General features: G+C 39.7%; 2 protein-coding genes across 4 annotated transcripts; one reads left to right on the top strand and one right to left on the bottom strand.

Moving 5' to 3' along the window:
• Positions 1 to 867: 867 nt before the first annotated feature.
• rnaseh2b (ribonuclease H2, subunit B) lies at positions 868 to 5640 on the top strand. 3 transcript variants are annotated; one of them, XM_069707059.1, is made up of 11 exons: positions 868 to 1078; positions 1185 to 1253; positions 2569 to 2676; positions 3250 to 3326; positions 3622 to 3736; positions 3814 to 3878; positions 4063 to 4168; positions 4496 to 4577; positions 4658 to 4703; positions 4942 to 5043; positions 5166 to 5410. In XM_069707059.1, the coding sequence occupies exons 1-11, from the start codon at positions 1015 to 1017 to the stop codon at positions 5232 to 5234; spliced, it is 903 nt and encodes a 300-aa protein (XP_069563160.1). In that variant the 5' UTR covers positions 868 to 1014; the 3' UTR covers positions 5235 to 5410. The 3 variants fall into 3 exon arrangements, with proteins under 3 accessions (XP_069563160.1, XP_069563161.1, XP_069563159.1); XM_069707058.1 differs by lacking the exon at positions 5166 to 5410 and adding an exon at positions 5463 to 5640 and having other exon boundaries at positions 871 to 1078; positions 4942 to 5019; XM_069707060.1 differs by lacking the exons at positions 4942 to 5043; positions 5166 to 5410 and adding an exon at positions 5463 to 5640 and having other exon boundaries at positions 869 to 1078.
• An 869-nt stretch (positions 5641 to 6509) lies between these two features.
• LOC138625854 (uncharacterized protein C13orf42) lies at positions 6510 to 9908 on the bottom strand. The gene is made up of 3 exons (XM_069707077.1): positions 9495 to 9908; positions 9269 to 9413; positions 6510 to 7148 (listed from the first exon to the last, which is right to left on the bottom strand). The coding sequence occupies exons 1-3, from the start codon at positions 9906 to 9908 to the stop codon at positions 6904 to 6906; spliced, it is 804 nt and encodes a 267-aa protein (XP_069563178.1). The 3' UTR covers positions 6510 to 6903.
• Positions 9909 to 10780: the final 872 nt, after the last annotated feature.

The following is a 10780-nucleotide window of genomic DNA, read 5'->3' as shown; positions in this document are numbered from 1 at the left end:
CATGCTGCTCCCCACAGGGACGCTGTTTGGTGATGTTTTAAAGCTCAGTCGCCCAGCACACAAATCCCTTCCTTTCTCATTACCAAAACAAGCTAATTAAAAACCTGTTAATGGGCTCTGCTGTGGGTGTCTTTACAACACAGGGAAATCAACAGCTCCATATCAGGGGGACCCCCTGAATGGTTAAACAAAACGATGACACAGCTATAGTCATCTAATGGGCTTGAAAACACACAAACATCCTACACGTCCCCAATTGAGCGAGCACATAAACAGGGCAGAAGGAAAAAAAAAAAACAAAAAAAAACAAGTGACTCACTGAAAACCAACTGGGACGGTACAGAGTCATATCCTGAGAGAAAGTGAGAGATGCGCTCCTCTCATTGAAGGACAGATGGACCCCCCAATCTGTTGCGTGCCAGCGTGCCAAAGGACAACTGGCCACCAAACATCTTGCACCTGAGAGCAGAGACCTCAAATCAACACCATTTCACAAATAGCAGTTAAGTGACCGGTAGGAAACACTGTGCAGGACCAGCTCAAATGTTATCGTGTGGTGCAATTCTACTAAAAGTCCTTGGGCGACCCCTAGAGGCTGTACACAGAAGCTCACCTTGATATGACGTCACCGCGGAACGTACCATTGCGATTAAAAACCGGTGTGAATATGTCGAATTAAAAGTCTACCCACAGTCACTTCTTTTGCTGTTCTGGGAGTTTCTCGACTCCACAACAGTTCCTTTAATCTAAAATAAATGCATTCTTTAAAAAAAAAAAAAAAAAAAAGTGGAAGGAAAATGAGCTGACGGCGCATTTACTAAATACCGTGTTTTCGCCTGTGACACAGACCGGAAGTGGGAAGAGAGAGAGAGAGAGAGAGCGAGGCGCCTTTTCTGAGCTCACGTTGTTGGGCGGAAGAAGTAGTAGGCCCCTACGGTTTGTTTGTTTGTTTGTTGTTGTTTGTTTGTTTCTTTTAAGGTCAAAATGACACCCCGATAAGTTCAGCTGTACGACATGGCGACTAAAAAGAAGCGAACGCCCAACGTAGAAAATGACAGCTGGGTCGTTGTCGCTGCAGGTAGGTTTGGACGGCGCAGAGTCGGTGTGTGCAAAACTTGTCTGCAAGATTTACTGAAGCTGTGAAACCTGGATAATTGCTGCTCGTCTGTTTTTGATGTCCACAGACTCGCTCGTCGACACGCAGGAGCGCGACAGTGATCCAGCTTTTGTGAAACTGAGGAATCCGTCAACAGGTCGAACTTTTTATTATTATTATTTTTTTTTACTGTTATACAATCATACAGGTCTGCAACTAACTATTCACTTTATGATAGGTATCATCTAAAAAAAAACCCTCTCAGATGATAGTTAACAACCAGCGTAAAGAAGATGCATTTTAGAAACTGATTTTAACATAACAATCTCATAAAACAGCACACAGTTATAACTCTACTATATATATATATATATATATATATATACTATATATACTATACTACTACAGAGTTAGGTTAGGTAGTTACTTTATTAATCCCCAAGGGGAAATTGTTTCGCTACAGCAGCATGCAGGAAGCAATAAGATAATAATAGAATAATAGAAAGCAATAAAATAGCAGTAATTTAAAAAAAAATATTAAATATAAAATGCACAGTATATACAGTACAGTATATATCTATATATATTATATACAAACAACCAAGAAACACAGACAACAGTGTTATTGTTGCGTGATGGATTTTGCCAGAGGTGAGTTATTGTTCAGTCTTATTGCGGTCGGCAGGAATGATCTCCTGTATCTGTCCTTGTGACAGCGGAGCTGGAGGAGTCTTTTGGAGCAAGTGCTCCGCTGTCCCTGCAGCAGGTGGTGGAGAGGGTGGTCAGGATATTGCATATTTCAAAACCTTTTTAAGATAAACTGCACTTTCCACTGCCAATTATAATCTCTAAACAAATCCAGCCATTGCTTGTTCTCCTCTTACTCCAAATATGAAAGGATTTTGCAGGTAATGTGGGTGTTATTTTGGACAGTGATGTAAACTTTGTGGCCATTACATATAAAAAATGAGTCCTGTTGTGTTTTTTTTAAAATGCAGGTATATTAAAGAAAAAAAAAGAAAAGAATCTGGACACCTGGATGTCTGTTTTTGACTCATGGATAATTTGTTTTAAAAACCATCTCTATGATGTGGATTTATATATATTTTGTCCTCTTTTATTCTGTCCCACTGCACTGGAGAGTATTTTGTGCTCCTGGTTTTCAAAGTGCCATGCAAATAATATTGTTATTTCAAATTCATGATAAAAAATGGTTAAGATTCAATAATGGAAATAATTGTAACGTGTAGCACTAACTACTGTATTAACAGTAAGTCAAAGTATAGTCAAACTCAACTTGATGATGTGTATAAAATAGATAAACAGTTTACTGTGTATCACATTAATGACAAAGTTTGACAAGTTCCTGCATGTTTCCACTAAGTTTTTACAGCTGTATAATTTTGTACTTTTTGAGATGCAGCAGCAGCAGAAGTGAAAGTAACACAGTTCCTTGTTTTTGAATTTTGCAGATGCAGCAGCGCTCTACATGCTGGGAAGTGATGATGTACAGCTATACGAGGTCAAAGCATTTGAAGAAGATTGCCACTCCTGGTTTGTTGGCCAGACTGTGCAGAGAGGTGGGTCTCCGTTCTCATCACAGAGTAAACTCTGAATCAGCTCAATCATGCGTACAATCACAGCCACAAAGTTGGCTCAGTTTATTTTTTTTTAATCTCCATTTAAAGTATTTGTCAGCTGGAAAACAGTTTTGCAATCGGCACTCGCTTATACCAAACCGAGATTCACAGATGCCAAATAATGTATTCAGAAACTGCTGGTGCATCATAAACGCTGAGAAATGTCAAACATCTCCTTATACACACTATTCCTGCTGTATATCATGACAACATGCGCTAAGCAACATGGAGAAAGAGAATCTGCTCACATACAATACAACCATCAGGTCTGTGATTGACAGACGGGTTCACATGCTGCTACTTGTGCAATTTAATATGACTGCTCTTTGTTGAAATGTTGATTATTTAAAATTTCTAATAAAGTAAATGATGTTAACTGTGAATATTTAAATAATAAGATGTAGTGCAGTTATTCTGTCATTTTAACTGTCTTGTGACAGAATCTGACCACATAGTCGTCAGGTGTCTTTATCTGAACATTTAAAAACATTTTTTATTTTTTATTTTCAACAGATGGGAGACTGATCTTTGTCACACCAATGGATCCTGTCTATCTAATTTTGCCATATTTGATTAAATCTGGCCAAGAGGTAAGAAGCAGAAATGTGCATTCTCACAGCTGTTGTCCCAGTGATAATTTCATGCTGGTTTTCATGTTTGATTTAGTGGTTTTAAATCCGTGCTGGTGTCTCAACAGACTGGTAGTTTGACACCAAATTATACTTTACTGTATTTACTGCATTATAATATTTAAATGTTATTTTGGAGTGGGCATTCTTTTACCATTATTAGCTAGTTTAAGTAGAGATTGACAGGACATGTGTGGGATTGGGGGGGTATGACATACACACACTTGGCATCACAATCACAATTTTTTTTTTCCAGGGGAAGTTCCAGCCTGTGGATCAAGTTGTTACGGACGAGGAATTCCCAGCTTGCTCGAGGCTGCTGAGCTGCACTCGTTCCCGGGCCTCCTTGCACCACATTGCAGAGGAAAAAGGTGAAGTTAACTTTTGAAGCTCAAATCCCTCAACTACAAGGTTGAGCTAAAGACTTTGACTTGTTTCACACTTCCAGAGGTGGGAAGCCGGAAGTTTCATCGATACAGTCAAGAGAGGACCATGAACTGGTTAAAGAAAAAGGTACTCTTCAGTAATCCTCAAACCATTTCATATGTTTTCATGCCGGTCCGAAGACAAAGAAAGACATTTTAGCTGCAAATACAACATAGAAAACATCAGGAAAACTGTGTTAAATGTAAAAATGCATGTTTAATTTTGCACACTGGAACTAAAAAGTCCCTTAAAAAAAACCTTTTTGCTGCAGGTGGAACGGATGGTGATTGCCCTCAAGAAGAAAAACATCTCAGTGGGAGAAGGAGTGAAATCCTCCACGTATATCCGACTCAAGTCCGAGTCAGACAACCATGAGGGTAACTTGTCACTGTTTAAGACAGCTTCAATTTTATAACTGAAATTCGCACGTCACCCATCTATAAAAAGACAATATTTCCGGGCCAAATTTGTTTTATGTTTTTCCCCCAAGGTATTTTTAAACTTGTTTTTTACAGATAGGATGTTAACCAATAGATGGCAGTAGTGGTGTATAGTTCTTGTCGACGGGTTGGGGTTAATCATACTGTAAATCTTTAACATTACATCACCATTGAGTTAGAGTTTTAAATCACGGAAGCCATTAAGTATAGGAAGATTTAAGTAAAATGATATGGTTATCGATGTCTCATATCTTTGTGATACAGAGGACTTCCTACGCTATGCACATGGGCTGATATCCGAGTACATCAGTGGAGACCTGAGCAAAGCCCTCCTCAAACACTTGGAGTATGTTAATAAACATCATAAACATTATTAGTGCTAAATCATGTTGACACTGCCGATCAAGCTCTTATTGTATTCCACAGGTTACCGGAGCTCACAAGCCCAAAGGAGACAGAGCCTCCCTCCAAGGTATGTTAGTGTGTTTGACTAAAGTCGATGTGGTGTATTCTTCTCTTTCAGCTCTGCATGCTGCCGTAGTGTCACTCTAACACTGCTGCATGTTTTCGAGGAGAAATCCTCCTCAGTCTCTGCTTGTGTGGTTTTAACGTTGGTTTTAAGGGGTTTGGTGTTTCTGTGGAAAAAAGAAACTTAAAAAGTTTGGTGCTCTTTGTCATGAAAAGCATTTCTTACTTCCTCGTTTTGGCAGAAGCGGAAACTTTCAGAAAAGCCGGTGGAGGCTGGAGAAGACTACACCAAATTCAACAGTGCAGACTTTGAGCGGAAAGTGAGTGTGTGTGTGTGTGTGTGTGTGTGTGTGTGTGTGTGTGTGTGTGTGTGTGTGTGTGTGTGTGTGTGTGTGTGTGTGTGTGTGTGTGTGTGTGTGTGTGTGTGTGTGTGTGTGTGTGTGTGTGTGTGTGTGTGTGTGTGGAGGAGTCTGTGTGTGTGTGTGGAGGAGTCTGCATGAATAGACCAAACAGTGTTTGGATGAATCGGCTTTGATTATCATTTGTTTAAATTATGGCTAAAGTGTTTTCTTTCTTTGTTTGTTTGTCGACCGCTTTCTTTAAGCTTTGTCTGTAGAGCATACACACGGGCCAACGGGTTTACCTTGTGGAAACACATTTCTGTTTTAGGTTGAACTGAAGTTCTTGATATATAATTAATTCCCTGCTGTCTCTGTGCAAGGTCATTGAGTTATATTGATTTTATTTTTCCTCCTTATTTCAGCCGCCCAAGAAGATGACAGCTGCTCAGAAAACTCTGGCGAAGGTGGACAAGACTGGCATGAAGCCAATGTCATCTTTCTTCAGCCCTAAGGTCAAAGCAGAAAAGAAATGAATGTTGTGTAGTTTCCGTAAATTGTATGTGACATATTTGTAATAAAGAAAAGAAAATGTATCCAAAATATTATTTTCATTTTAAACTGATGGAAGGAAAAAGTATAATGGAAAGAAATATAGCATTACTTTTTAAATAAGTATAACATAATAAATAATGTACTAACGACAATAACAGCATTTTTAAACTATGGTGACTATACTTAAGGGTATGAATACTTCTACCACTACCACCAAAATTACGCAGCCTTTTTCTAGCTTACACCTCAGTGGTATGAATGTTTACTCCAAGTTTTCTCAAGGCCGCAAGCACCTTCAAAAATATTCTCTCAGCCCCGTTGTATTACAGATTTCAGTGACAGGTATCTGAAAAACTGGGTAAATAAAAGCAGGAATGTCAGTGTTGCTGGAGACCATAAAGGTTAGGTCAGACACCGGATTCTGTTTGTAATTTCTTGTATTGATTTTTCTTGTTTATGGCCAGACAAAGTTAAGCAATGATAGCTATAATAACCTGAGGTGGTTTTTTGAGCTTTTCAGACAACCCTGCCCTTGGACCTTTGCCTTACTGAAACCCACTTTGAAATGAAACAGACGTTCATGTAGGGGTCTTTGACTCTGGGATTGAAAGGCGCCATTGTAGCATTTTACAGTTGACTTTGAAACCTCAAAGGAATGCAGTCTCTCCTTAGGTCTGAACCCACCCTCGCATAGCCAGAACTATACGCCACGCTGTGCGAGTCCGAACCATTAACTGTACTCCAAAATTCCAGATCTATCACAACATTTAACATTTCTTATTTAGTTCAGTTCAAAAGCCCTAAAAAAAAAAAAATTCAATTAACAAGTAATCTTGAGATGTCAGTAGGAATTAAGGAAAATTTATTGTGCACAATTGCAAAAACCATCCAAGTTTAGCCCTTTTCCAAAGTGGCATCCTATATATTAACTGAGGTTAATGTTAACCTGTTAAGAAAATTCTTTCAACAAATGACATTAAAAAAGGCCTTTTTTCTGAGGACAGACATGTCACGGAAGGAAAAGCACGAGTGTAACTAACATTAATGATGGCTAAATCCACTTCACTTCGCTCACTGGCACACTTTAACAAAGTAGACCCATTGTTTATGTTAAGCCTTGAATTGATTTCATCAAGTTGGCCAGATTTTAATGCCATTATCGTTCTTAAAATGAAACTGAAATGTTGTACTGTCATTACTGATCGTCTGGACAGATTTCTTTGAAGACCTTGCTGTCTGACCAAACAAATTAGGTTGAGCTCCATGTCAGCAGTGTGGCAGTGCTGCTGGTTTCAAATGTCTCTTCAAGCTTCACTGCTTTTTTAATTTGGGCTTGAAGCGCAAAGTCTGGAATGCACTCTCCACCACTTTGGGCAGGTGGATTGGATTCCTCTGAAGTCGCAGTCTGCTGCTCGTGGACCCGCTCTGCTTTTTCTTCACTGGGACGCTTTCATTGGCACAGTCATGCACTGCTCTCTGTTTGGAATCATCTGCGACCCGAGGAACCCGCAGGACCCAGTTAGAGTGGAGGTCATGTTCAGCTGAGCTGGAGGCCACTGTGGGAGGGAAGGACACACAGAGAGAACCTGAGATGAGGCTGGAAGCCCCACGTGGCTCATGTAGTTCATACGGCGTTAATTCTATGACGTTAATTCTATGACGTTAATTCTAAGCAGCGACCATCTAAAAAGAGATTAAGTAGCTGGTATAACCCAAAGAGCTCGGGCAAATATTTGTATCGCCCAAATTATTTCTGCAAATCTAATTAATATATTAACAATGGCAAGTTGTGCCAGTTCAGCTCTGCAGCCTTGATGCAGGCTGAGCCCTCATTATTAGTTATACATGTGCTTTCCTAGCAGAGACAAGCCAAAATGGCTGATGTGAAAATATTCTTCACCTCCAGGTAAAAGTATTTTGAATATGTTTTAATCGCACAATTGTACACTTTGAGCCCGATATATTAAAGTGCTTTTATTTAATCTGAGCCTCGCATATAAAAACTGGCTAGCAACTACAGGTGACACACAAATAGTAAAATGCTTGACATTTCTCTGAATGGCATCCGTTTAAGCACAGTATGAAGAACTGTTTCAACGTCTTGTGTTTGATTGGACATTTTGTCAGATTGAAGATGAAGTTGCAGATTTATAGGACGTGATTAAATCCTTGTTATGAGCACCACTCGGACAGGTGCCAGAAAAATTACAGGAAAGTAATATGCTGAGTTCCAAAAGGTGTACTTGCACACTAACATATTCTGAGAGCGTGAGTTCGTTCACACTGGACAGGTATGGAAACATGCCGTGCACTAAAAGTACCTGGACGACACACTCAAAACGCACCAAAGATTGAGTGTGAAACGCTGGACACGTTCCACTCTCAACGGACTACTTGGCTAAGTAACGGAAAGGGAAGGACCGTCGCATCGATGTAAAGCATTTTCAAATTGAGGCATCAGAGGAAGCTGCAGCTGAACACCTCACAAAAGTGTGTTTTCTTTTTTTTTTTTTGCCACTAAGCACCATCGTGCTGCAGTATGTTTGTTGAGTGTGTGAACCAGAGGGCACCAAAACACATTCATTTCTGGGTAAAGTAATTAAAGCCAGCCTATATGTTGGCTGGTGATGCATTCACATGCTGTGGTTATTCCCAGTAAGAGCTGAACGTGCGATTTGAGACAACAAAACCCTGTAAAAATTCAACTACTGCACAAACAGGGGTCGTGGCATTTAAGAGTACGATATCTAGTCTGTTTAGGGAGGAACGCCACATGGAACACAGCGATGGTCAAACTTAGTGTGCACATAAACACCTGCACAGGTTTTAGGGCAAAATAAGTGAAAACACCTGCATCTTGTCCCATGGATGTAAAGTGGTACAATTAAATATCTTCAAAAAGCAACTGAGATAAAAACTCATTAGTGTGTCTGTAACATATACTTAATATATTAAAGCACTCATAATGCAGTTGATTGCTCTTTTATTTTATATGATTATAAATTTAAATTATTGATACATTAATGTGTTTTATTTGGGGCTGATTTTACTTTTAATATATAGCAATGCATCATAATTTTGGGGTTTGTAAAATCAGAATCTGTTTAGTATGTCATAACTTTACCTAATTAAATTAGTCTGATGGAGTGAATTACTAAAAAAATTAAATACTTAATTAAAGTAGTTGTACTTAACAACTAATCTTATCTTTTAAACATGTAATAAACAATACCACAATGCAGAAATACACCATGACAAGTGAAAATACTGCATTCGAAAACTCACATTAAATAGAAAGTACTAATTGTGGCAGATGAACAGCCCATCATTTTTAGATGTCTATATATCCCTCACTCTTAATATGTTACCGTGTAAGCAGGTTAGGTTGTTTCATGCAAAACAATATATTTATAAAACTATACATATATTTGTATACAAGCCAATACTTGAGTAAATGTTCTGACCTTGATCGTTACGTCGTTTATTATTTTAAGGCTCATTCGTCTATAGACGATCAAACACAAAACAAAGCACCCAGACCAGGTGACAACGACTTCATCTCTTAAAAACTGTATTATTTATACCATTTGCTTGTATCCACGGTGACTAAACAGTGTTGTACAACCAAACTAAAGCTCTGGACCATTACAAATAAAGACATGAATTTCAAACTCACCTATGAAATCCACATCTGCGTGCCCGTCATCCGTGTAAGGTTTGGGCAGAGGTTCATTGTCACAGCTGGCGATGACCGCATCAAAGAACTGCAGCGTGTCCTGCTCGTTGGGGACAGGAGGGGCTGAGGGTTTGGCTCTTGATATCTGTGTATAATAAATAGTAAAGCATTTGTCTTTGAAAGACATTTATTTCAATGTGTCCTGGGGTGGACGATTTAAGCTTACCAGTTCTTCCTTTTTAGGTGGTGGCGGTGCAGGTTTCTTCTTGGAGGACACCGTGGCCTTGGCTTCGTTACTTTTCAAGTCGCTGACGCTCTTTGTGTACTGCCTTCTGAGAGCCACAAGTGCTTCCAGATACTCGAGGCAGTTCTGATTCTGCGAGTACAGCCATATCCTGTCTTCTTGTCTCTGATAATAGTACAAGGTCGACTCGATGCTCACTGTACTTTTGCTTCGTTTTAGAGTTGAGCCCGCGGCTGTCTGGGTTTTCTCTCCCACCACGAGCATGGAGGTGCTGCGGACCAGCCGGACCGTGCATGCGTTGTGGTAGTCCTGCTCGGCCCGAAACCCACCGCCACCATCCCGCCCTCTGTGTCCGGGATGGTTGGGACGGAAAACATTATTGATCTTCCTGAACATTCCTCTAAATGACGTCTCTCATTGTTACAGACTTGCTCTTAGATTGCTTTTTGTTTGAGTAGCATCTACCCATATTTCCAGACAATCCGATATTTCTCTGAACAAATAAACAGGCAAACAACAACAACAAAAAAACAGCCTTCAACCCTAATTGGAGCAGTTCACTGGGACCAGTCGCTGTCCGGGGTGCTGAAATTGCCAAATGCCTGCTCTGTTGTGACTCAAAAGCAAAAGCCGATCTGAAACAGGTGTCTAACCTGATCTCGGGCATGTCTTTAATGTCATGGGATGTTGCCCATCGCTGTAGCAACGGGCTGGTAACTCTACACTCTGTGTTACCATTCCTACTGAGCAGCGGTCCTGTGTCAGATATCTTAACTCATACCAGACGTAGTGGACAGCCAACTATAAATCAACCTCTGGGCCTTTAGTTTTACTACATGTAGCTGTGAATCCACCTGTTTAAAAAGTATGTGCCAGACAGAACAAAAGATGATAGAAAAGAAAACATTATAGACTGAACTGCGGGTTGGTTTAACCGTTCCAACTTTAGGGTATATATATATATATATATATAAATATATATATATATATATATATAAAAACACGCCGAAGCTCAAAATGACTAATTCAGTTTTATGAACAACCTGGATGATGTAACAAACTAGAATTTATATGATGCCGACTTGCGTCTCAGGTTTCTTCTTCTAATTAATAATAAAACATGTTCTCTCATGTTTCATGCGCTTCTATTGTTGGGCTTCCCTGTCACAAGCAGAGGAAGTCTGAGGAAGACAGTCTTAACTGAAGCAACGCATACATACAGACAAGGTGCTTTCATTGTGGAGAAATCCCAGCCAGAAAGTTTCCAT

This window comes from Brachyistius frenatus, unplaced genomic scaffold (genome assembly GCF_029030835.1).
Source record: "Brachyistius frenatus isolate BFR_SWC_R1_liver_20210118 unplaced genomic scaffold, ASM2903083v1 Contig_66, whole genome shotgun sequence".
NCBI lineage: Eukaryota > Metazoa > Chordata > Actinopteri > Embiotocidae > Brachyistius > Brachyistius frenatus.
This window is presented reverse-complemented; position numbering and strand designations above follow the sequence as displayed.

What these genes read in the sequence shown, in the direction of transcription:
- LOC138625854 (XM_069707077.1), bottom strand. Translation starts at nt 9,908, where the DNA reads ATGTTCAGGAAGATCAATAATGTTTTCCGTCCCAACCATCCCGGACAC. An exon ending in CACCTAAAAAGGAAGAACTG is followed by an intron (nt 9,414 to 9,494) that starts GTAAGCTTAAAT and finishes TATTATACACAG; the next exon opens with ATATCAAGAGCCAAACCCTC. An exon ending in CGCAGATGTGGATTTCATAG is followed by an intron (nt 7,149 to 9,268) that starts GTGAGTTTGAAA and finishes TCCCTCCCACAG; the next exon opens with TGGCCTCCAGCTCAGCTGAA.
- rnaseh2b (XM_069707058.1), top strand. Translation starts at nt 1,015, where the DNA reads ATGGCGACTAAAAAGAAGCGAACGCCCAACGTAGAAAATGACAGCTGG. An exon ending in CTGGGTCGTTGTCGCTGCAG is followed by an intron (nt 1,079 to 1,184) that starts GTAGGTTTGGAC and finishes TGATGTCCACAG; the next exon opens with ACTCGCTCGTCGACACGCAG. An exon ending in TGGCCAGACTGTGCAGAGAG is followed by an intron (nt 2,677 to 3,249) that starts GTGGGTCTCCGT and finishes TATTTTCAACAG; the next exon opens with ATGGGAGACTGATCTTTGTC.